Genomic DNA, 26,237 nt, shown 5'->3' with positions numbered 1-26,237 from the left:
CCATGTTTTATATTCAAATGTATAAAATTGTATATAACTTGTTTCCTTTTTCACCTTATTTTAATGTTATTGGATTTAATGGTACATACAGCATTAAACTGTTGTCATAATTGCTGTACAATACTGTGAATATATAATATAAATATTGCATTGACACAATCATTGTATGGGGATAGAATACAATACAAGAGTCTTTCCTATGAGCTCAAATTGAGCTAAAATCAGCAACCAGCTACCAGAGTCAGACTGTAAACTTAAAGTTGACATTAGAGTTCAAACCAAAGTTGCAAGGATTTCATTAGAAATACTGACTTGCCTTCCTCTTCTTCCCCCTCCTCCTCCTCCCCATCCTCCTCCTTTTTTTGTAGCACACGGTAGAGGTCAGCTTTTATCTTTTATGCTCTGAAAGGTGATGGAAGTGTTTTTGCCAATTTAGTTAGAGACGGTGAGAAGTAAGTGAAACTAATTGGTAACAAGGGTGTGACAATCTGAAGACCAGTTTCTTTCTTCAAGGTGAACAAATGAGATTTGTATTTAGAGTTTTGCAATCTTGATTTAATATTTCTATTTGAGTGAAAACGGTAATTGTGCTTGGAGTTTGGCAGTCTGGAGTTTTGTTTTTGATAGTTGAGCTTGAAAGTTTTCAGAATTGTTTGCATAGTTCCAGTTTCTGTGTGTATGCAACAGAGAAAAAATCTAACTGTTACTGTTTACTTCAAACTGTTCCACACTGGAAACTGAGGTATTGACAAAGCTACTCTATAGAGAGAAATCCAGTTTGTTTAACTAAAGCTACATAGAAAATATTGTTAAAACCACTTTGTAAGAAAAAGATTGGTTGACAATGTGAAATTATGATAAAATATATTACAAAAACGTTACATGCCAGTTAACTGAATTTATTGCTAAAATTCCCACTTTTATATAATATATGCAAATATAAACCATAAAGTAAAGTGCAAAGAATGTCAGCTTTCAATTACAGTAGAAAAGCAACGGTAAAATAAAAAAATAAAAATTTTGCTTGCAGGTTTAGTAGTTAACATGGCAAAGAGGCAAAAAAAAGAAAAGTAATTTAACTTTTTGAATAACTATACAAATAGGAATGTAGTTGAACTACCAGCAAGCTGCTGCAAAATGTAGTTAAACTACTAGTTACCAAAAGTGGCAATAAAATAAATAATGACATTTCTCTCCAAAGAATCCTTCAGGTCACTGTTTTCTGTTATTTCTCATATTCCAATAAAAAAATATCCAGATATTATCCTGTGATTTTGCATAGTAGTTGCTTGGACTCAAATGCTGAACTCTTTCACTTGCCTGAGTTTCAAGCAGTACATTTATGTGTCAGCAGGGAGCTCTGTTGCACTCAAGTCAGAGCATTCCCTCTGCTGAACACGTCATGTTACAGGAGGTTGTGTGACCTCTGCAAAAACATTTAGGCTCCTTTTTGGTTTGTCGTTTTTATATTAGAAAGCTCAAAACCCTTCAAAACGATCTTTAAATAATCATTACTAGCACATGAGTGTCCTCTCTCCAGTGTTTTTAGATTTCAGTGCAAACTTCTTACAAAACATTGTGCAAGAACAGAACTTTGCTAAAAATATTCACACATCAGTTTATTTTTACCTCCTTTGTAAGACTGCTTCGTCCGTCTCAACACTTGTGTGAGCCACTTCCTAACATATATGCCTGTGTGGAAGAGTACTCACAGGTGTCCCCGTGGAGATGTTGGGTGTCTGGGGAGTCCAGTTGTCTTGGATGCAGTCTCACTTCAGTCAGCCAGAGAGGCAACGACCAACACCCGGCAGAGACACACGACATCCTCGCTTCGACCTCAGGTAAACACAATCGACAAGATCTGTTTTAAATGTTACCTTTGTATAAAAGTGAATGTGTGTGAGTAGAATAGGAAGTTTATTGGTTTCAGAGGCCTTTTTTTAGAGCAGGACCAGGTTGGGTTTGCTACGAGTGGAAAATGATTAACTATTGACAAGAAGCTGTAACGTGAAAAACAATTACTGTACTGTTTAATCTTATGGTGAGCTTTACAACTTCCTAAATAGCCCTGTTAGCATCCAGGAGACAACATGCATGTACCAAACTATAAAAATAATCAATCCTTTGAGGTAAACGCTCACAAAAAGATAATTTTCATGATCATATTTTTAATTTTTTTTCTCTTTTCATTTGCAGGTGTACAGGTGGATGACCCACATGGCGGGCCTTGCAGCTCTCTGCCTGTTGCTGGTGTTTCCACTGAGCAGCTCACAGAGCACTCTGCAGTCTGAGCAGGAGATCAGGCCCCATCAGGGCCCGGCAGCACCTCCTCCTCCTCCTCCACCGCCACCACACGTACGGGACCTGCTAAGAAAAGAGGAAACCACTAATTTAAATGCGAAGCAAACATGTGAGTCAAGTTGAAAGACATGTTGTTCAGCAGAGCCGCAGACATCCAGCCTGTGCACACTGAGGCATAACGGCTGAAATTTTAATGCGCTTTTGAGATTTTGGGTTATTTTGCTTCCATAACGAATCATATTTCAGAGTAGCGGAGATAAAAAAACATTTCTGTTGTGGAAATTAAAGTTAATTAGCAAATGTTAAAATTAGTTAGCATTATTTGCATATTCAAACATAAAATATCAGAAAACTTGCTATACAAAAACAATTGTTTTAATGTAAGTAATCAACTGGGAATGTTTCCTTGTGATATCTATTAGTTACCCTATTCACCATCTTAAAAATGTATGGAACTTTACAACACATATATTTAAAGGCCATTTTCTTAAAAAGAGTGTTTTTCTCAGACTCTGAGCCAGAAGTCTCCACTTCGGCAGCACTAACATGCACCAAACTCCCCAGTGTTTCTCCCCTCTGTAGTCTGAAGGTTTTAACAGAGGGGCTTGTTCATGTATCATTCATAGCCTTATTTATAGAACATTTTATTCCTTAAAAACATGGTGAAAAGTGATATTTTATGGTTGTTGACAGTATTTTCTGATTTATAGAATGATATAAAGAGACATCCAAATTCCCCTCTGTAAAAACCTTTGACTCTTGTTTGATTTCTGCAAAATAGTGCAAATGTAATTAGAGAAGGCCTAATTTGCAGATTTAAAGCAACATTACGTAACTTTTTACCTTAAAATAACAGCTTTAAAATCACTTTGATGGTACAGTGTCTTGCAATGGGGCAAATGGTGTCTCTGTCTCAGCCACTCTGCGCCCCCATCACGTGTTTCTGCACTATGTGACTTCAGTGAGAGGAGAGGATCACAGCGTTACATACATGTTAACTTCAACATACAAGTTTTCAACACATAGCATTGTTAACATGTAATGTGTTTTGTTTGTAGTTAGCACCTTCATTAGGTCTGATACATTTTCACAGCTCTGGGATTTGTAATTACAACAGTGTTGTTGCACTCAGAAACTGATGGGGGCGCCAAATCGCACAAAATGCCCATTTTCACATAATGTTTGTACATAAGTACATAAAAATATAAAACACTTGAAATAGAATGAAGTTGTCTTAATGTAAGTAATCAACTGATGAAGATTCATGGAGTTATCTAGTAGTAGTAGTAGTAGAAAGTACCCTCTTCAACCGGTTCTGTTTCACCTCTCATGTCAGAAAGGCAGCATGAGCATAAATAACAAAGATGGCAAACTCATTTTGACATCATGTTTGTGTGACGCCTCTGACTCTAGACTTGTCATGTGTTTGTGCCTCTACAGATGCCCGCTTAGACAAAGACAACGCCAAAGTCGGCCTGTTCATCGCTGCGTCCGCTGGAACCTGCGCTCTGATGGCCGCAGTGTACTGCATCTACAACAAGTTCTACACCAAACAGCAGTACCTGCACACCCAACTTCACGATGACTCAGGTAGAATATAACATCTGTGTGAAGCATAAATTAAACAGAATAGGATAATTTTCTAATCCTTTTTATATACGTCAATACATTTAAAGCAACACTGTGTAACTTTTAAAGTAATTGTGGAGTAAGATAGCAGATTGTTGAGTCTCATTCCCAGATTGTCAAATACCAAAGCTTTGGGTTAATGGGTCAGTCCAATGCTGAAGAACCGGTTTGGTATTTGAATTTGATTGGTATTTGACAATCTGGGCATGAGACTGGCGTACCCCACCACTCGCCCAATGTTAGCTTGGATCACCTCCAGCACCCTGCAATGGATAAGTGGTTGCAGATGATGGATGGATGGATGGAAAGAGACTTAACAAACGACTATCTTTCTGCAGCGAGTTACAAAGTGTTGCTTTAATGTTTTACCTCATCAGCTATCATTGATGGTTGTAAATATATGCTGATTCAGAATTTGATGCATTCAAACAAGTTGGGACAGGGGCAACAAACGACTGGGAATGCTCCAAAAACCCCTTTTTGGAGCATTCCACAGGTAAACAGGTTAATTAGTAACAGGTGATAGTATCATGATGGAGTATGTATCTGTCATCCTCGAAAGACTCAGTTGCTCACAAGCAACGATGGGGCGAGGGTCGGCACTTTGTGAAGCTCATGATTGTATAATGTATATTACTACATGGGCTCAGAACAGAAACACTTTGTATAACTGTTGTCAGTAAAGACAGTCTGATTAAAAATGATTGATTCCGTTTTTATTTACATTATACACAGCGTCCCAGTGTTTTTGTAATCAGAGTTGTAGATTTTTATTCGATGGTTATTGATTCAGAGCCTGCACTTCCAACAGTGACTGTCGGAAACCTGCATGGGCAGGACTTTTGTACGGCCTTGTATTTTTTTTGTGCACATAAAAATACTCAAATCTTATCTGCCTACACTACAAAGTGGCACCACAACAAAGACAGCTGTCAACTGCAACAAAAAGGACAACTATAAGCATAGAAATTCTCTCAGAGAGTGACAAAATGGGGCTAAAGATTTAAATAGAAACTGTCTCCTCATGAGCAGACACAAAGAGAGACTTCCATCCAGAGAAAACTGGACTCATCAACATCTGATCTTTTTCCTCTCTCGTCTCTTGGGCATCATTTGTTGTAAAGCATCACAGCTGGGTTATCAAACAGGAGCGTGCTATGTCGTGTTTATTGATGTCGTGCAACGTGACTTCTTGGAAGCGTTTCTTGCTTGCTGCTTTTTTGGAGACAATAATAAATTTGAATTGTAGAACTACAACGGCAAATATGTGTATACAGTTGATGTTAATTATAGATACAGAAACATGACGGATCGTAATGTTTTTTCCTGCCATGACGTGCGGCTTAATGGTGCTCTATCCTGTGAGCTCGTATCTGATTTACAGGAAATCCAGGTTTAAGTTTCTTCTCCCCCTGTCCGCAGATTTGACCACAGACCCCATGGACCCTCCCCCCGTGTTTTTCCACGCCTCTCCTGGCTCCAGTGCAGCAGATGTGCGGCGAGCTGGTTATGGCTCGCTCTCAGACACTCCGTCCATCATCTCTGTGCCACCCAGCCTCTCTCCTCCTCCCACCGCCATGCCCTTCCCTCCCCTCTTCCTCTCCTCTCGCTCTCTGAGAACTATATCAGCGAAGGATCTGGAGAGGAGCTGCATCTGATATCGAATTCTTAAGTTAGACTTTTGAATGACAGTTAGGAAGAAGTAGTAGTTATTTCACTGTGCACTTTGTTGTCCATTTTCAACACGCATCAGACAAATAGTTGACCTTTCACTGCCCATAAACACCAAATCTGCCCTACACATTCACCTTTGCATCATAACCATATGTATGAAGTGTAGTCTGAGTTTTTCCTGCACCTTGTCTGACACTATCAGTAGTCATCCAGTGGTACCAGAAGAAATAAACTGTCCAAAGATGAAAGAAATGCTGTCTTGATTTCTACTTTTTATGGTCAATAATTACAGCCCTACCTATTTTAACAAGAACTTTAAAGGATAAGTTCACCAAAAAATGAAAAAGTCAGTCACTATCTACTCAGCTACATGCTGATGGAAAGTTGGGTGAAGTTTCGTGGTCAACAAAACATTTAATTGTCCGAAACAACTGAAGTAGATGGGGACTTGTTATAAAACATTTTTAAAAAATAAAAATAAAATAACAGCTCATCCTGTGTAATCCAAGTCTCTAGAAGTCCTGAGATCCCAAACTGATTTGAAAAGACGTCATTCAAACCCTTTTTAAAGCTGAAATCTGCACTGTAGCTGCTAAGCTAAACGTGTTAGCGCACACCCTGTCTTAAGTGTGTGCACAAACTGACTGCATGTTGTGGGCGTAAACAATTTCTTTTCAAAACAATTTGTGATCCGTGGAGACTTGGATGACGATGGATGAGCTGTATGGAGCCATTTTATAGTTGTTGTTTTTTTCAGTTTTATTTATTTATTTATTTATTTATTTTTAAATTTAAAACAAGTCCCCATCTATATCAGTTGTTGTTGAGAGTGCTGCCACACTGTTTTCCTCTTCCATCGACATGAGGGTGAGTAGATAATGACTGATTTTCCATTTTTGGGTGAACTCATCCTTTAAGCAGTTGTCACACCCATATGGAAGAAGGGGGTTGCAGAAATGATGCGTGATGGCAGCTCTGACACTGTTGGTATGACGCACAGGGCGCATAGCTGAGGCGACCAAAAAAACCCACAAAATCTGGATCTTATCATTTTATAAAATCAGATTGTTCTTTGTTTTCCTTTACTTGTAGATTTACTTCGCCTTTTACTTTGGATCTATACACCTCTTTCCGACAGTTCAACTCAGGATCAGTCCAGTGCCCCGGGAGCAGCCTGCCCCTCCCGTGTCACAAATACCTGGGAACCCTGTTAATATGCTTCAATCGGACACTGTTTACTCTAACTTGCTCCATTCAAGGATTTCGCGGTCCAAGAATAGTCGGTGCTTAAAACGCAGGGCTGCGGGGAAGGAAGTGACATGCTACCTTCCACTCACTACACACACTTGGAGAGATTAGCGCGCAGGCGGCGGTAATCTGGTTTCAGGACCACGGACAGAGACTCCGCTTGGCCACGAAAGTTACCTCCATCCGGCGCGCTGCGAGACCTTCACGGGAGTGTCAAGAAGTTCACCTGGACGTGAAGGACTCTGGCAAAGTGGGGCTGACAATGTTTGTTCCGCTGGTTTTATCCAAATGCAGTTGAAGCAAATCAAATCCGGACAATCGGTGTCGCTATAGATTCCGCCGCAAAGGAAACTGCGGGTTAATGAGTCTAGGGATCAAGTAAAATCAAGGTTTTTTTCCTTTTTTTTTTTTTTATGTGTGAGTGAGAGCCACGGGGCGGAGGGAGTAGAGGAGAAGGCTGTGCGCTCGGTCGGGAGCGCGCAAAGACTGCACATTGGTCGGATCCTGGAGTCGTGAGGATGGAGATCCGGCCGGACAGGTTTAAGGTCGTGGCAGCCAAGACTCTCGGGAAAATCTACGGGTATGTAAAAAATCTCTCTGGAGCAAATTACGACCAGAAAATGTTGCATATGGCACCGCAGAGAGCGGCTGCCTTCTCGTGTTAAAAAGAAAAAGTTCAACTTTTACGATTAAATCAGGCTTCTGGAGGAGAAAGCAGAGCTGCCGAAACAAGGTTTATTCGTCTTAAAAGAGGAGAAAACTGCTCTTTTGGAGATCAAGATCTCCAGAGGCCTGGATTAGTGTCGGGTCGGGTGACCTGGCACCACATCTGTCCCTCTATAGGCTACTGATCTGTCGCATAGGAAACTGGCACACACGGCTTATCACTTTAGGAGAATCATGCCATAGCTGATCAGTGAAGTTTCTCCTGAGCACACAATCGCTCTGAAACCTTAAACTGAAATCTCACATGCAATGATTTAGCTTCTTATGAGCAAATGAACAGAATTAAGTTTCATGTATAGGCCCCAAACTGATCCATCAGTGTAAGATGAAGCGTGGGATCGATTGGTTGGATTCATGTCTTTCAGGCTTTTTCTGCAGTGCTGTCACTTCGTCCAATCACAGACTCTTTGTCACAGTTTTACGTGGGGGTTTATGACTGAGCGACCAAACAATGTGTGCCAGTTTTCATAAGAGATTAGGGCTTCACAAGGCTGTCTTGTTATTCTGCTAGACTCATCGGGAATCACTATGTGCTGTGGTGTAAATTAGGGGGATGCGCTCTGCGGCCTGTTGTCCTGTCACACCTGTCATTGCGGGACAGGTGTGGTGGGGAAGACTTTTCAAAAACTCGTGATGACGGGCAGGGGGACGTGGTTCAAGGTCGCAACATGGCGGGTAATCTGTGTGGCATTTTAGATCCACACGACTCCTGCGTAAAGAATTCAAGTGTGTGTGTGTGTGTGTGTGTGTGTGTGTGTGTGTGTGTTTTGGGTAATGGGAACATCTCTCCAAACAGCTCCACTCTTAATAAACTGCAGAAAAATAATAAAATAAATAAAGAAGGAATGACACGCCTTCCCAGCTGAAGGGCTGTGATGGAGTGAGGAGTCTGGTCAGTGATGGATATCTGAACGCAAAAAAAAGGCGTTGATGGACTCCCCTTTCTTTCGCTCGGGATTTGATGTAGCGTCTAAACACTTAAATCCTCTCCAGAAATAGCCTCTGCTCGTCCAAGCTGTCGGCCCACGTAAATCCCCTGCAGGCCGTACACCTTGGCCACCTCTCTCGCCATCTCTCCCCCTCTAAGTAGCCCGAGAGCTCGTCATTGTGTCCCTTCCCCCCCTCCTGCTCAGGACACCTCACAGCCAGTCGGGATTAGGCCACTCGACCTACGGCAGAGCCAGCAGCCTATAAGCTTTCATTTCCGTGAGGCGCACGTGCACTCAGGTGCTCCCTTGGTACCTTGCTGCCGTGCGTAACGCGCACCGGCCCGTTCCCCGCTCCCGTTCTCTGCACGCAACATGCTTAACGAGCGCACGGTGAGCAGACACAGCTGTGTTCACTCCTTGTCTATTCATTTTTAATTTCTTATTTAAGCCACAGAGCTGTAAACCCTCCTGTTGTATTCTTATATTAGTTTATTTGTGGTTCTGTTGGATTTAACTAAGCTACAGGCAGTATTTAAGCAAAGCACATGAATGTTATTTGCCGAGATAAGCAGTGTTGGAAAGTAACTAAGTACATTAGCCTACATCCAAGTACTGTGCATTTTCTTCTGCTTTATACTTTTACTCCACTACTTTTTCAAAAGCTTTCATCAGTTACGTTGCAGATCCAGATTATAAATACAACATCTAATGAACAAAAAATGATGATATGTTACTATAGATATGGAGTCATTAAAAAGTTTTACTTCAGTAAAACCGCCCAGAACATCATTGGTAACCATCTACAGAGCATCAGTGATATGTGTGAAATGAGAGTCTGCACAAAGCCCAAAGGACACTAAAATACGACACTCACCCCAGCCACAGTCTGTTCACCCTACTGCCATCTGGCAAAAGATACAGAAGTATCTGCTGTCCTACCAGCAGACTACAGATCAGCTTCATTCCTTACAGGCTGTGAGACTCCTCCATTCATCATCAACACTCCCTTTTCTAAAAAGATGTAGCCCAAAGGACTCAAACATAGTTTCTTTTTTTAACCTGTTAAGAACTAGCCTCTATTTTGTGTCTCTGCTCGATAATTAGAGTGTATCTCCGCAACTACAAGGTCTATTTGAATAATCAAGGTATCATAATAAAGAGAACACTTAAATATGAAATATTTGTTCACATGTGTAAATATAAGTATATATGTCACAGGGTCCGAGTAAATTAAGTTGGCACACAGCATAAATGAAAGATTTTTTTTTAAAGAAGAACAATTTTAGAATGAATATCCCTGAGGAATGATGCAGATGCAGCTCCAGATCTCTAGTAAACCATAGCAAAACATCTGAACATCACCTCTGCCAACTAATAAAGTGAATCAGAACAAAATTAGAGAGGTTTTTAGTACAGAGTACTCAGGCAGAATCTCCAAATGTGCCATTTTGGCACCATCTGTGCCATTTAAAATTTCCCAGGTACCAAACTATATATTTCACTTACATGCTACCATAGGTGCTCAAAAAATAGCCCAATTGGTTAAACCCTTTTGTTTTAAAAAATGACAATAAAGTTACCTTGTAATCTCATAAAAGAGTACTTCTCCCATCACTGAAGATTAGTGTGACAAAACAGAAGCATGGGTTCATTGTAAAGCCCACTCAAAGTCTCCTGTTATGCAACTATCTACAGTGTATTAGGGCTGCAACTAATAATACTTGTCATAACTGATTAATCGTTTGGTCTCCATAGCAGCAGAGACCGATTAACAATGCCCATCAAAATGTCCTAAACCTCAAGTTGATGTCATGAAATGTCTTGTTTTGTCCTGCCAGCAGTCCAAAACATAAAAATCTTTTCTTCACTACAATGTTAAGACAAGGACAAACTGCACTTCAAACAAGAGAATATTTGAGGTCTGATCTATATATAGATCTTTATAAATAAATACTGTGCAGAGATCTCGGTCTCATTCCTGAATCTTTTACCAGAATGAACAGCCCTCTGTATAAATGTTTGAAATTGAAATATGCTCATTTTAAACCATTTTGAGCTACAATATTGGAGGGAAGAACAAATGTAACAGACATTTGAGCAAATTTAACTCTTTTTTTAGCAAATGCCTCTTTGTTGGGGCTCTATGGAACATTATTCTTTCAATAACTATAGACTATAGTGCTTGTAACAATCCACAGTTCAAACTATAACATTTTGCACTCCTAGACGAAGTTCAGTAGGTCCTCCACAGTGGTCACAACGTACACCAATTATTTGACTCTCTCTTCAGTGATTCTAAGCTGTTGACTCAACTCTGAACCAAGCTGCTGAACCGCCCCGACATTTGTCCTTGACGTATGAATTGAGAGATTAACCTGGACGGAGAACCAGGAACACTCGCTTGACACAATGGCTCAGGTGAATTCAGCTTCCTTACATGCCATCAAGATTCAAAACCGAGCACTTTTCTTATCGGGCTGCATTGGTTCACAGACTTTTCCTCGTGGTGTGCCGAGCACGACAGAGAGAAGGTCAGCTAGCTTGTAAGGATTACCACGGATTTTCTTTAACTCAGGGTCAGTCATGAAAAGTCACCGCAGCACATAGCAGATGTGGCAGGAAACATACACATTTTGTTCATTGTGTTGCAGAGAAAGCAAAACTGTGTGAGCATCCACCAGATAGTGGGGAAAAAAATGGTGTGGAAGAAGAAGGAAATGTTGAGAATCGCGTGTGAGACTCAGGGGAGATGACGGTAAAAGGCAGTGTTAAAGATGAAGAGGAGACAGGAAGATGAAGAGAGAGGCCCGCTCAGACGAAAATAGTCCAAGAGAGCCAGAGTTATTAATAATTCAAGAGTGAGAATCATTAATACTTGATCAGAGTCGGAGACTGTTAGAACCCCTGCTTACTGTAACTAATAGAGCATGTATGTTTCGTAATTGGGCGACTGTTATTTCTCAGTTGGTTTACTGTTGGGGTTTTTAGCTGACTGCCTGGAAAAGGTTTGTTGAAAGCAAAAGTCAAGTCAAAGGCTTTTTGTTACTTGATATGTTGGTATCCGTGTCATTTTTAAGGTCTCCAGAGGATGTACATCTTGTGGCGCTGCAATAATGGCATAAAGATTTTTAGTGACCAGCTGGTGCCTTTTTTCCCCTGGTGTTTCAGGATTGTGATTCTCGTCCCTGGTGACTTGATAGAGTCGGAACATTTCTGGTGTAGGACAGGGTTCGTTCAAGTACACAGAGGGAAAAAGCCTCACACAGCTAACAGAATAAAACTGTATTAGATTGTACGTTGGCCTATACGCAAGTGGGATTTACAAAACGAGTAGAGCTGTATCACAAGCAAAATGACTATGGTCTGGACTTTGCACACCATCTAAGGATGACACCAACATTTTGTACAAACAAGATTTTAGGGTCTGTGCTGACTCAGTGGTCTACATCAGCATCTGCACTCTTTTTCCAACTATCTAATAATCCAAATTACAAAGATATACTATCTATATATAGTTGAATAAATAATAAAGAAAACAAGGTATGTGTTACGAAATCTGAAAGTTAGCAGAGAAGTTTCCTAGTTTACTGTAATCTACATTGTAGCAATTAAAAGCATAGAATGCAGGATTTGTCAGCTGCCGTTTGTAAACACACTATTCAAAGTTTTCGCAGGTCTGTCCATTTGTTTGTTGGTTGGTTTGTCAGCAGGATTACACGAAAATCACAAAACAGATTTCCACGAAACTTGGATGGTGGATTAATTAATTTTCAGTGTTGATCTGGATAAAGGGAAGGTTCCAGAAATGTTTTTCTCACTTTCTATAACATTGTGAGATAGGGCGTTATTTTTTTATTTTATTTTATTTTTTTTCATTTTTGTAAATTCCTCATGTAATAATGCATGGATACTGATTAACAAATCAGGGATTTTTAGGTGGCTGGTATCTATGAGTGAGTACAATCTGATACGCATCCAAATAAAAATCCAGATCTTTAAAAAGGCTTATTTGATATTGGATTAGGCATGATCAAATTAAAGAGGACTGTGGGGCCTGAGTGCCATTCTAGTTTCCTGATTTCTGGGTCGTTAAACTCTAAAGCACAAATAAACACACCCTCACCTCCACAGAGCTCTCCAGACTTTTTGTGAATGCAAATCCATCTTGCCAGGCTTCAAGCTGTGCACTTTTGGGCGAAAACACAGTAGCTGAACCAATCAGTGAGATATGAGGACCTACTGAAGCTACAGGTGTGGTCTAGGTGTGACAACCTTTGAGAGAACCGACTGTTCCTTTGAAAACAACAATGGTCGCTCCTCAAGAGGTTAGTGTAGAATCTGCTTATAGCATCAGAACTGGAGAGTATATTTCAGTGAAAGAAGAGCAATAAACTTCTCAATGGAAAAGATGTTTCTGCTCTTCTTCCAACTGGCATCGGTATGAGGCTGGTTGTAGTGCTCTCCTTCTGTTGATCTGATTAGTTGAAGTGACCCATGATATATGGTGATTTACAGATGGTTCGTCCAATCACCTGATAAGTATTTTTTATTTTTTAAGAGATACCTCTCTTAACGGTTCTGTGTAACAAACCATCGTCATGGCGCATCAGGTTAGCTAAACTGCACACTTATTCTGTTCTCTGCTCTACCTGTGTGTGTAGCTCTCTCCCACCCTTAGTCAAACATACACACAGACCTACAGCTCCTCATGACAGAAAGCAGAGGAGAGAGATATATGTTTTATACGAGTCCTGACAACACATCCCGCACACTGTTGTCTAAGGGCTAAACTGCAACCAAAGGTTGTTGCCCAGAAATGTCCTGAACACAGCAAAAATACTAAGAAAATACAGGTAGAGAGAACACAGTTTAATATATATTGTAGTGAGTGTTTGTATAACAAGACTAAAGATCAATTTAAGACTTTTCAGATGTGTTCTGTGTTTGCTGAGTGTATAGCTTCAACATGTACTTTGGGGCTTACACACAAACACACACACACACACACACACACACACACACACACACACACACACACACACACACACAGAGTCTTAGTGCCATGATGCAGAGGAGATTCACTGTGATCACAGCAACCACATTTAATCTTTAGTCTTAATGGTTTAAACTGTCATGAGACTGAGTAAATTTCATAGGTTTACAGCATTTTGTTATTGTTATTTTGTTTTTGTAATGGGGTCTTTGGGGTGTAAGGAGACCTGCAGTTTTGATTTCGATGACCCAGTGTGTATGGTAGCTTGATTCACAATATAATAATGTTTAATTTCAGTACCTTTTGATGAATATTTTCCAGGTTCCATGTGCTTATATGATGATAATCTTAGCACAAAGGAGTGTGACAAACAGTATCCAGTCTATACTTGCTCCTTCAGGTAGACTTTCATCCTAACCATCATGAATGTTCACAATGGCCGCTGTGGGAGTACTGTTATTAATGGGGCGTCATAGTGGCTCAGCTGGCTAAGACTCCTAAAACACGTCATTTCTCGCCCAGGATGCCTGTCAAGTTTTATCCTTTTCTGTCCTCAACAACCAGCTGTCAAGGAACGTAGTCTATAAAATACACCCCCAACTTCCTATTCATGCTTTATTCAAGCTCTGCACTGCTGGGTGTTGTATTTTGGCTAAAAGCTGCAGGGCTGAGTTGACTGTTTTGCTTTTGTACTGAAGCCTATGCATCTCTTGCTGTAAATTACATTTGCCATAAAGGCCATGGGGACATTTGCTTTTAACTAGCTACATATAGATATGAAAATATATATGTATAATGAATAAGGCTGTAATATAAAAAGGGCTCTCTGCTTTGGACCTGCAGTGCTCGAATCTGATCTGAGACCTCAGCATTGCACAGGTCATGTTTAATAGATGATCCGCTGCGTTTAGATACATATTTGATGCCTGTTAGACTGGTGGCAGGCAGAGGTCATGATTTCTCAGGGTTTCTCAGCAAGCCATATGAACATAGGTTATAGAGGGGGGCAGGAAGAAAGGGCTTGGAAAGAGAAAAGAAGCATGGCTGCACCGGGATAAATTTCTGTGAGCACTGTGTGTCTTTTACTCACACTGTACTCTTCACCGCGGGCCCGTTCTGTCAGGAGATGAATGCCTGCATTATAAAAATGAAGAAGAAGACAGAGGAGACAGGATAAGTCAAAATTATGTCAGCAAGCTCCAGTGGTTGTAGGCTGACAAGACAACTGTGCTGACTGCCTGCTATTAAGATGCTGGAGGTACTGGTCAAATTGACACGAGAAAGATCGCCTGGATATACAGAATCAAGCACTTTTATCAAGCCAAGTTGGCGGTCTATAAACCCTTCAGAATAGAATCTGTTTTCACCTTGCTCTGAAAGAAAATCCACAAATTAGAAATTTGATGTTTAGTTGAATTGACAAACACTACACAGACTATCTGAGGTATTTCTGAAGAGTCTAGTGTGTTTAAGTGTGTATGGTCAAGGTTGTTCCAAGGGCAAGTTATCTAAAAAGAGCAAGGGTTGCTTTACAACATACGTCAGATCAAGTGTCATGAGTCTAGACTGCAATAGTTTACATATCAACAATTTCCATTCACTTTTCTCCTTACAGAGCTCTTGAGAAGAAGCAGGAAAATGGCGAGACCATCGAGCTGTCGGCAGAGGGCCGGTCGGAGCTGGTGGAGGAGAAGGAGATGCCCATCGTCGACTGCACATGCTTCGGTCTGCCCAGGCGCTACATCATCGCCATCCTCTCTGGAATCGGCTTCTGCATCTCCTTCGGTATCCGATGTAACTTGGGCGTGGCCATCGTCAGCATGGTCAACAGCCACACCATCTTCAGAGACAACAAGGAGGTCGTAGTGGTGAGTGGCGGCGAATGAGGCAGAAACTTTGTGCTACTTTTACCCTCTACTTAACTGAAATGGTCAACAAAAATAAATACTATTGTGTATCTCGGTTATTTATGTGTACCTCTAGGGAAGTATTGAGTACACACACACTATATGGCCAAGCAAGATCCCTGATGACATTTTTTTCCCAACATTGCAGTGCTGATGCTATATTAAAGGGACAGTTTACCCTAAAATCAAAAATACATATTTTTCCTCTTACCTGTAGTGCTTTTTATCCATCTAGATTGGTTCGGTGTGAGTTGCTGAGCTTTGGAGATATCGGCCATAGAGATGTCCGCTTTCTCATGAATATAATGGAACTAGATGGCACTCAAAAAAAACTACATTTGATAATCTAAAAAGCAATGTCTCCTTCCAGAAATCATGACCCAGGCTACTCAAGATAATCTGCAGACCTTGCTGTGTTGCTGTCATGCAGAAAATATTTTCTGTCTACCAAACACCCGCCAACAGTCTGCTCATGGACAAGACCCATGCTAACCAAAGTAGCTAACATTACAACTCAGCTGAGGAGGATGCCATTAATGTTTAGATCCCATGCGGTAATGAACATGTTGGAATGATACAGTTGGAAGGTGTAGTTCAGTAGAAAGAATATAGTTCCTACATCAAACCGACACAACAAGGTCCGTGGATTATTTTAAGGAACCAGGTGACCTCAACAATAGGAGGATAAAGAAGGAAGGAAAAATATGTATTTTGGGGTAATTTGTCCTTTTAATGTTACAAATCTTTGTTGATGGTGGTAATGGGAATTGACAGTCTGTCAGTCAATGTTGCAGTCCCTCCTCTCCCAAACTAATGACCAGTATTAGACACTGTCTGCTCTGACAGATAAAATATCACCTCAATGCATTTCATAGATCAAACTCTAATTCAAGTACAAGTGCACACTAATCATTTTTCTCATGTACTCGTCCAAACAGAAAGCTCAGTTTGACTGGGACCCAGAAACAGTGGGAATGATCCACGGTTCCTTCTTCTGGGGATACATTGTAACCCAAATCCCCGGAGGGTTCATCTGTCAAAAGTTTGCAGCAAACAGGTCTGTTAATCCATTAATAATATTTTTGGTATGCATGGGATAATTTTTTTATATACTAAATGTCTCTTTGTTTCTATTTTCTTTCCTCTTGCAGAGTGTTTGGCTTTGCCATTGTGGCCACGTCTTGCCTGAATATGCTCATCCCCGCAGCAGCACGGATGCATTTTGGCTGTGTTATCATTGTCAGGGTGTTTCAAGGACTAGTAGAGGTGCCTGATTCTTGTCTTAAGCTTCCTCTTAAACACAATAAATGGGCAATGACAAAGATATATATTTACATTTTATGTACAACATTAATCATAATAATATATATAATTTCTTCCCCATCCCACAGGGGGTTTCATATCCGGCCTGTCATGGTATTTGGGCAAAATGGGCACCACCTCTGGAAAGAAGTCGCCTGGCCACAACAGCCTTTTGCGGTGAGTTCGCTATCACTGTACTGTTTGTCTCTGTCTTTAACAACAGATGTTTGTTATCACTTTTAGAGACATTTTTTGATAGTTCAAAAATGCACTATGCAGTTTTGGGGACAAAATTTTAATCAGAATATCTTCATTGACTTCATTGACTGAGTTTTTTATGCCTAAACAATCTAAATAAACAAACATTCTTTATTTTCATCAATGAGTAAACAGAGTAAACAAACTGACCTTTAAAGACAACACAATTTCATACTGTTTTACTTTGTTTATATGTGGTGGACCCTGCCACCTTTCTAGCTTCAAACAGTGTTCTGGGGACCTTATTTTCCCCTGAGAACAGCTTGTTTATTCAGTTATGGAAAAAATTATTATTTCTGAGTTAGTATTATTACCTCATTAATATTGTTTATTAAAATTATGAGTTTGAATTCCTTCTCCTAAACTACATAGTGGCCCTTGAATATGATTAGTTGATTAGTTGGTTATTTGATTGATCAGTTAGTTGATTTCCTGTGCATGCGTGTGCTCCTCGAATGGTCCCATTGCCCAAGTATGGATGGTGCTCTTCTGACTTGAGTGTGTTTGTGAGCTTTAAAGTTGTAATATAGAAATAACATGGGCATAGCAAAAAAGATGCAATGTTGTTTACTAACTAATCTAGATCAATCTATAGGGACAGAAACTAATACTTACAGCCCAATGCCATAAAAAAATATTGATATTGATATTTATTGTGAATCAATAAAAAACTGTCTCACCATCAACCAAGCATTTACTTCCTTACACCATGTTTCTGCGTATATGTGTCATGTACCAAAATTTTGAGGGCAAACATGAATTTCCTAGTCGGGAACTCTTTATTTCCGATTAGTCCAACAACACATTAATGTGCTATACAAGAAAATTAACCGTCAGCTACCATCATGATTGATTAAATGTTATTTTCCAAACACAAATGCCACATTTGCTGCTTCCAGCTTCTCAAATGTGATGAGATGCTGCCTTTCTTTGTCACATATATAATATATATATATAAATATCCTGCATTTTGAAAGACAACACAAGTTATTTTGAAGATGCTTTTTGAAAAAACAGTGTCAAAATAAAAATTAGAGGCAGATTAATGATAATAAAAGTCATTGTTAGTTGAGCCCTAAACATGTGTCTCTTTTTTTAGGTTCTTATGCTGGTGCTGTGATTGCCATGCCATTAGCTGGAATTCTTGTCCAGTACTCAGGATGGTCATCAGTCTTCTATGTCTATGGTAAGTGACCTTTGACCTTTAGACCTGACATGGGACATGGGACATACCTCTTTCATACTGTACCAAACTTGGGAAACTACACATACACATCAGAAATACTATATCCTACAGTAATCAATTGGTTTGTGACAACAGCAAATAAATCCAAACGCTGATATCAATAGTAGTGTCTGCACACTCGTCATGCACAACATAGAAAAGAGGAAAAGAAGACCGCAAAAGGCTAGCACCATAAATATGAGAAGCTGAATAAAAACATCACCTGTTATGTATGAATTCAGCCTTAAATCCCAGTCTTTACAGAGGCAGCAGGTACAGTCAAGGTGTCTCCTTTGCAGCTTGTTCGTTTTGACCTTTCCTCTCAGTTTTGACACTTACATTACTTCTCTTTCTTTGCCTTGCCTGCTTGCCTGTCTTCCTCCCTCCCTCCAGGAACTTTTGGAGTCATGTGGTATTGCTTCTGGTTCCTGGTGTCTTACGAAAGTCCTGCAGCCCATCCCACCATCACTGAGGAGGAGAGGAAATATATTGAGGAAAGCATTGGCGAGTCGGCACAGCAAGCAATAACGGTCAGTACATAGAGTAGGTTTTTCTTTGGTACAATGTGACTCAAACACTATGTCACATCACATTGGCTCATGTTAACAGTGCTGATATGGCCTGCGCAGTCACTTCAAGTGAATGTGAAGAGTTTGCAATGTCACTATGCTCGTACTTTCTGCAAAATGTTAACATAAAGACGAAGTAGAACTGAACAAAGAGCAGAGAGATGATAAAAAGTAACGTAAGAATAAGTAAGAAGTCATCCTGAGTGCGACTAAGATAGATTTAGACACTCCATATTATATAGTAACCTCTGTATATGGATCACAAAGGAAAGGAAAAAAAAATATTCAGGTAAACAACTGTGCATTGTTTTTTCCATGTCATAGAAATTCAACACACCGTGGAGGGCCTTCTTTACATCAATGCCTGTGTACGCCATCATCGTGGCTAATTTCTGCAGAAGCTGGACTTTCTATTTGCTTCTCATCAGCCAGCCTGCATACTTCGAGGAGGTGTTTGGGTTCGAGATTAGCAAGGTAAAGGACACCAGAAGTGGGAACAAAAAGTTTCCCTATGTATAATAACATGATACTGTCAAGGAAAGTCTACTTTCCAGGTTTATTCTGGTGACCATCTCTGGAGTTCTCAAAACTGTTACACAAAAACAAATTTTTCCTCTTTCATATCTAGGTGGGCATAGTTTCCGCACTTCCTCACCTCGTCATGACCATTATCGTGCCCATTGGTGGCCAGCTTGCTGACTATCTGCGCTCCAATCAAATCATGACCACCACGAACGTCCGGAAACTTATGAATTGTGGAGGTAAGGAAGGGCCGAAATTAAGGGAAGGCACTGATGTGCTGTAAAAGAAATGTTTTGCCTATTATAGATTGTTTTCTTAGAAGAGGTCAAAACTGTAGTCATATTAGCATATGCTCAAGTTCTGTTTTAAAATGTTCTGCCTTTTATGGATATGATTAGACAGTTGGTTTGGTCACTTGAACGTGAAAAACTGCACAGTAGCTCATTGGTTAACAGTAGCGTTAACTACCATATTTAGTAAACTGTGGTTAGAAAACATCTACTGCATTAGGGAAATGATGACTCACCATAAAACAGAAGCTCCGCTTCTGCTGCCGGCTATTTTTGAACAACAGAGAGAAATCAATAGCAAAGTGAAATGAAGAAGCATACAGTGTACATAGCACTTTGTGAGAAGCTGTGGGTACTCTGGCAACGTTAGGTTTCTGCTCAGTCAATGGCATTCTATGAAAAGAAAGATGGCCTTCAGTAAACTTACTTAGATTCAATGTTATCCATAACACATCAAACTGTTTCACTTGTCTGCAACAGGGTTTGGGATGGAGGCAACCCTGCTGTTGGTGGTGGGCTTCTCTCATACAAAAGGTGTTGCCATTACATTCCTGGTCCTGGCTGTGGGTTTCTCTGGCTTTGCTATTTCAGGTGAAGCCAAATTTTTGTTTCTGCACGCATCTACCTTGCTTCCATAAGTATTCATAAGCCACCATTTTCACAAAGGACATCAACTCATTCTTTTATACCATTATCCAACACATATTAAAGTAGCATTCAGGCTTTTCAGTGGGGGATTTGACGGAGGATGACCCAAATGCAACCCGCTTGTTAACCTAACAACCTCCTCCCCCCCCCCCCCCCCCGCCTCTCTATCTCCTCATAGCAGAGTGAGTGCAGGGGGGTTGTTTAGTTGAATATTTTAGTCTAGCCTGACTTATTGATCCTTTATCTGACTGAGGTTTGTGCAAGTTGGAATCTATGGTCCCCACTATGGCTCTGAAATATTAGCAGCCTAAATGTGCTGTGTATTGATGAATACATGGCGCTGTCTGTGGTGCCTTTTTGCAGACGGAGTTGTAAGTGTCCCTTTTTCTCTCAGTCCTGCTCTTCTGTCAGTTTCATATTGGATATATAATATTCTCTGAACTTTAAAACATAAATCCTTAATTCTATACCATATCATAGCGTATGTACTCTATAGAGTTGTGTCAACCTCATGATCGAAGTGACAAGTAGCAACATGTAGTCACAGAAGAGCGAGAGGATCATAGAGACACACTGCTGCCTGTAATATTCCTACAATATTTCTATAATCATGTTTCCATTGCTCCATCCCTCCTCATACAAATTAACAAATCACCAACTGGGGCTTGTGAATAAATAACTATTTCCTCTCATTTATGTACTAATGTCGTATTTTTCCTTCCTCATAAGGTTTCAATGTCAACCATCTGGACATTGCACCGCGCTATGCTAGTATCCTCATGGGAATCTCCAACGGTGTGGGTACTTTGTCCGGTATGGTTTGCCCACTTATAGTTGGTGCCATGACGAAGCATAAGGTGAGAACTTCTAATGTAAAATACATACTAATACATATTTTTGTTGTTATTTTGCTGTCTGAATGAGTGTTTTTCTTATAACTGTGGATTATTGAGCAATAGTGCATGTAAGCCTCCAACTGAAGTGGTCATCGAAACTGTTCTTGCTATGCAAAACAGCAGAGGTCTCACTTCCTCAGGAAGACTTCCTTTATATGGGTAGAAATTAATACATATTTAATTTTGCACTGCGAATAGTTCTACGAAAGAGAAGTATATAAAGAATAATTGCATGCAGCCACAAAACACATTATGATTCCGAAGTCGTAATGGAAAATTAAACTTGCAGTGTTGTTCTCTCTTCCTCTTTCTTTCTTCACACCATTCTTTGATAGACACGAGAGGAGTGGCAGGGTGTGTTTCTTATCGCCTCGCTTGTTCATTACGGAGGTGTTATATTCTATGGTGTGTATATTCCCCTCTTAATTTGTTTCAACATATTCTTTAATAAACAAAGCATTCAAATGTTCAAGCATGCAACAAACTGAATTGTTCGTCATGCAAAGGTTAGCAGTTGCAATATGCAAAATCAAGCATCATCAATGCATCTTATGGACTGATTTTGTCTGTCTCGATGCTGCAGGCCTCTTTGCATCTGGAGAGAAGCAAGCTTGGGCCGAACCAGAGCAGCTGAGCGATGAGAAATGTGGCATCCTTGATGAGGACGAGCTTGCAAACGAGACGGAGGAGCTGTACCGCACAAGTGGCGGAGGAGGCTACGGAGCCATGAACCAGGGAGCGGATCCTAATGGAGGTGGGGGCATGGCAGGAGGAGGAGGAGGCTGGGTCTCAGACTGGGACAAAACTGAGGAGTACGTCCAGCCAGCCGGAACCAATAATTACCTTTATGGAGGAGAGGTGGACCGAGATTTAACATAAAACCAGGAGTGGTTTTAGTGAGGCCGAAACAGTACATCAACAGTGTGGCGTTTCACCTGACGGCGTGAAGAACTTTTAAAAAGGAAAGTGGGAGGGGACCATTTTCAGCAAACCTGACTGTACTATCATAACTGAACTTGAATTCAAAGAGACTCCACAGTGAAGGTGAAGACGTTAGTAAATGTAAAATGTGTGTTTGTGTGTGATTGTGTACATCGTGTGACAGACAATCTAAGTAAGAGTGTTTTAGGACTCATCAGCCTCCCTGCAATCTCTCTTGGAGGAGGGCTGTGTGGCTTACTTTGATGTTTATTCATTGTTAAAAAAAAAAAAAAAGTAGGAATTTCTATACTCTAACAGGATTTGGGTATCATTTGTATACCTCTCACTTACATTTGAATCATTCAAGATTACAAATCTCTAGGTACACATTGGTCACAAGCACATTTCTACTGTTGGGTGAAAACCTGTTGAGTTAATTGGTTTTTCAAAAAGTTTCATCAATGGTTGTAGAATTTGTACCTCCACTGAAGTCAAAACAGTAAGTCATCACAATGGGAGGGACTAGGTTTTCACACAATGTTATGAAAGCTTTTTTTCCTAAAAATGATGTTAAGTTTTGTCCTTAATGTGCACACTTATAAGAAAAAGCATGTTACTTGTGCCAATACAACAAAATATTTTGCTCTTTAGCAATGGTTTACTCATCTACTGAGAAACTAATTGAACACCTGCAAATATTACTGCACACAGCTTTCTGTGAAGTCTAACTAGCCCATGCTGACATTTGTAGCTGCAGCATTTTGATTTCCTCATGCAAACATTATGTACTAGGCCTCAAACCTGTCGAATAAAAAAATGCCTCATATAGGACAAGACAGAATGTAATTATCCAGGGTAACAACAATTATATAGTGTCTTAGTTTAGAGCCACTTTTATCGCTTTGTCAAAATCCAACATCCATTTTGTTCAAAATGCTTTACATGTAATCTATGCTTCATTTATGTTATTCTATCATGTTACTGTGTTCATGCTCTAAGTGTAAACATCAACAGAAGCACTTTGCTGTCACCATATAACATAAGAACCCCGACACATGCCAGTCTCTGCTCTCTGTCAAAGCACACAAAAACACTGAGCCTAGGCTTTTGTATGGTGCTAGGTATATAACATGTCATAATTAAAAACTGTGCAAATAGAGCCATCACGTAGGTGTCAGTCAATCTCGTTCAAAGCTGGTCTTTTCTGATTACCCTCTGATTATGCTTTATTTTATAGTGCGGCAAATTGAAGATATGTTAAAAGATCAGTAAGCTAAGAACAGATGGACAACAAAACAATGACATTTCACTGTACATGAGCAATTTGTTTTATTTTTGTTAGTAGATGTTGTAATGTATGTAGTTAGCCCCCGAAATGAAGGTTTAAGATGAAAAAAAAGTCCCTGTGTTAGATCACAGATCGTTATCACTGAGTGGAGTTAACTGATAGAGTCTAAACGAAATGTTAGGGTTTTTACTGTTTTTGTCATTTTTCATTAATTTCTTGTTAAATGTTTTGTTCTGGATTGTAAACTCAAACTGTATATGTATAAATCATGTACATGTGGAATATATTGTATAATAAAACCTAGAGGTGGTACTTCCTGTAAAATTATTACAGATATGCTTCACAGTTAATGCATTTCTCCCACTTTTATGTTTGAGTGTTTGGTATTGGGTGGTGCGTAAACTATCTTGCTAAAAAATAGATGATTACAGCAGTGTTACATTTTTAATCTGCCTTTTTGTTTTGTTTTTGTTTTGTTCAAGCCAACTTTCCTCTGCTGCATGCCCGCCTCAGGCACTAATAATGTAGGTCTTTGGATACAGTGGTTTCATGTTACCCCTAATGCTGTACTCCTCTGTAGACAGCATATCGATCAATGGGGTAAAGTATAAGAACATGGAAATGAAGAAGAAAAATAGATTTTTATGGCACCAGGGCACAGGACTTGCCAGTTTTCCTCAGCCAGAAAAAAAGCACCGAGGGCTTCACCCTCGCTGTCCTGCTTTGGTCTCTGAAATCACTCGGATTATCCTGCATCCATCTGCCAGTGGGGGAAATAGTAGCTACCTGGATTTAACTTCAGTTCTATAAGTAACGTGCCGCCGTCTAACAGACTTTGCTTTTGCTTTCATTTACTCTTTGTGGCTCCATCTCGGTACCGTGAGAGAGATCATTGCAGTCACCACCCAATCTAAGAATAGTAGAAACACTATATAAAGCACCAGCACACCTGCCTGTAGTTAAGAGGGATACACATTTACTCTTAGAGCTGGAGTTACAGTCAGGTACTATTTTGATTTCATTTGTGTTATGGCCTCTAACAGGCTCTGCCTTTGGCCATGACTGGAGTCAAAGGTCATTAGACATGTGAAGTACTTCCAGCTGGGCCTAATTATGGTCACAAATATTCCAGACTCAACCACTGACTAGGTGAAAGACTTCAAGTAGTCAGGCCATGGAGCACAACCTGCATGACCAAAAGGCATCAGTCTAATTCAGAGAGTGCCTCACATTGCACCAAGCACTGAGTGAGTCACAGTCAGACGTCATGTCCCTGAGATACGACTGCACACAAGTAGATGTGGAAGACCAGGACATGGCCAAGCAAATGACATCGACCGATATAACAGGGCAGCCGACAAGGCAGCGGTCCTTGTGGAGCAGAACCTGAGAACCTCCTGAGAGGTGCTACCCATTGTCACATAACCCTCGTGAAATCCAATGAGCCTGCCGCTGGACTAACACAGGGCTCCAGGGTGCAGCTATTTTTGTCGCACATGGGACCAAAAATCAGCAGGCCAGGTTAAAAACAATGCATAAATGTATTTTAGTTACTGAAAGCTCTAGTTGCTTATGCTGTGATTTAAATGAAGGACAACATTTATCTGCACCTTTATTTCTGTTTACATAATCAGTTAAGAAATATAATTAAAAGTGCAACCAGTGTAAAAAGTTAGTCTGGAGCCCTACCCTGGGCTTGCGTGTCATTAAAGATGAAAAATCAGTCAGGCTTGTTGTGCAGTCCATGTAACAGCAAAGTGCGCTCATGGGACACAAGGTGTGAAGGTGCTTGTCCTCCTTGTTTTTTGTGAGGCAGGGGGGAAAAAAAGGCATTTTATATAGAACAGTGTTTTCACTCCTGTCACCCTTACTTCTAGTGCTGCGGCTGTTGGTGGCCTTCAGTCATGGGTGTGGTTCCGGTGCTAGGAGTTATCGTGCTAATGATGATGGTATGGTTTGTAGCGGCACATTTATTAGTGTACTTTTTTTTCTTTTCTTTTTTATGTGCAGTGTGTTTTGTTATTTCTCACATTTTAAACTCTTCCAGGCCTCCATCTTGGCTCTTCTGTCGTGGTTTGACTGTACACTCCTTTTCTTTATGAAGCTTTAATAGTTAAATGTTGTTAATAAATAGCTATTATAATAGTTATGGCAGATATTCCCACAAATACTCTTATTGAAACCATTTTGTCTCATTTCACCCTACTATTTCTAGGAATTTTTGTATCACCTTTGTATGGATTGTGAAGTATCTTTTCCATGGTAGCCACTTCTTTTCTGTTTTTCAGTCAAGCAGGTCCTAGCTAGCCATTGGACAGTTAGCATCAGGTCGAATAGGGGTCGCCATCTTCTAACGACACATCAACGTTACCTTCTGACAGTTTGAAAATGATGTTATGTCACTCGTTATGGTTGTGCCTTGAATGAGTCCAGGGTCAGGGTGTCAGCGTCCCTTTAATGAAATGATTGTCTCCGTGACTGTAAAACATCTTCCTACTTTAGACGAACTCCTTTGTTTAAAATATTAAAGCAATTAAAGCAGAACTAGCAGAAAGTGCGGTGAGGACTGACGGGTAAAGTTATGCTAAAGGCTAATAAGCCCGCTAGCAAACGAGGCTAAAAACACAGCAGCCTACAACACTCAAGAAACCACAGGCTCACTCGGAAACACAACAAACACCATTACTGCTCCATTCAAAGGTATGTATTCCTTGTATATAACACCACTACCTTTTAAAACTTTGTAGAGAAAAATATTGTCCAGTACTGATGATGTTACATAAGAAGATGCAGTATAGCACATGCATGGATTCTACTCTTTAGCCTTATGGAAGTGAATCTCTTCTAGCTAGACATACATTTTGTGATAAGTGATTGTAATAATAAAATAAAGAAACAAATCTGATGCTAT

The 26,237-nt window shown here is 40.2% G+C and overlaps 2 protein-coding genes and 1 long non-coding RNA gene across 3 annotated transcripts; 2 read left to right on the top strand and 1 right to left on the bottom strand.

Moving 5' to 3' along the window:
* The first annotated feature begins 1,685 nt into the window (after nucleotides 1-1,685).
* On the top strand, nucleotides 1,686-5,797 carry LOC311250956 (uncharacterized protein). Its single transcript, XM_084343129.1, has 4 exons — nucleotides 1,686-1,841; nucleotides 2,197-2,410; nucleotides 3,742-3,891; nucleotides 5,353-5,797. The coding sequence occupies exons 1-4, from the start codon at nucleotides 1,689-1,691 to the stop codon at nucleotides 5,586-5,588; spliced, it is 753 nt and encodes a 250-aa protein (XP_084199255.1). The 5' UTR covers nucleotides 1,686-1,688; the 3' UTR covers nucleotides 5,589-5,797.
* Nucleotides 5,798-6,615: 818 nt separating this feature from the next.
* On the top strand, nucleotides 6,616-23,638 carry LOC311250953 (vesicular glutamate transporter 1-like). The gene is made up of 13 exons (XM_084343121.1): nucleotides 6,616-7,432; nucleotides 15,116-15,368; nucleotides 16,346-16,464; nucleotides 16,559-16,673; nucleotides 16,799-16,886; nucleotides 18,067-18,153; nucleotides 18,586-18,722; nucleotides 19,086-19,235; nucleotides 19,390-19,522; nucleotides 20,054-20,164; nucleotides 20,951-21,078; nucleotides 21,453-21,522; nucleotides 21,701-23,638. The coding sequence occupies exons 1-13, from the start codon at nucleotides 7,371-7,373 to the stop codon at nucleotides 21,994-21,996; spliced, it is 1,749 nt and encodes a 582-aa protein (XP_084199247.1). The 5' UTR covers nucleotides 6,616-7,370; the 3' UTR covers nucleotides 21,997-23,638.
* On the bottom strand, nucleotides 15,252-25,629 carry LOC311250959. The gene is made up of 4 exons (XR_014621334.1): nucleotides 25,557-25,629; nucleotides 19,810-19,840; nucleotides 18,532-18,660; nucleotides 15,252-15,340 (listed from the first exon to the last, which is right to left on the bottom strand). It is a non-coding gene; the product is annotated as an uncharacterized lncRNA (long non-coding RNA).
* Nucleotides 25,630-26,237: the final 608 nt, after the last annotated feature.

This window comes from Pagrus pagrus, assembly GCF_965226575.1.
Source record: "Pagrus pagrus genome assembly, chromosome: 21".
NCBI lineage: Eukaryota > Metazoa > Chordata > Actinopteri > Spariformes > Sparidae > Pagrus > Pagrus pagrus.
Note: the sequence above shows the minus strand (reverse complement) of the source record. Positions and strands in the feature narration are given on the sequence as shown.

What these genes read in the sequence shown, in the direction of transcription:
- LOC311250956 (XM_084343129.1), top strand. Translation starts at nt 1,689, where the DNA reads ATGCCTGTGTGGAAGAGTACTCACAGGTGTCCCCGTGGAGATGTTGGG. An exon ending in CATCCTCGCTTCGACCTCAG is followed by an intron (nt 1,842 to 2,196) that starts GTAAACACAATC and finishes TTTCATTTGCAG; the next exon opens with GTGTACAGGTGGATGACCCA. An exon ending in TTTAAATGCGAAGCAAACAT is followed by an intron (nt 2,411 to 3,741) that starts GTGAGTCAAGTT and finishes GTGCCTCTACAG; the next exon opens with ATGCCCGCTTAGACAAAGAC.
- LOC311250953 (XM_084343121.1), top strand. Translation starts at nt 7,371, where the DNA reads ATGGAGATCCGGCCGGACAGGTTTAAGGTCGTGGCAGCCAAGACTCTC. An exon ending in TGTTTCAAGGACTAGTAGAG is followed by an intron (nt 16,674 to 16,798) that starts GTGCCTGATTCT and finishes CCCATCCCACAG; the next exon opens with GGGGTTTCATATCCGGCCTG. An exon ending in CGGAGGTGTTATATTCTATG is followed by an intron (nt 21,523 to 21,700) that starts GTGTGTATATTC and finishes TCGATGCTGCAG; the next exon opens with GCCTCTTTGCATCTGGAGAG.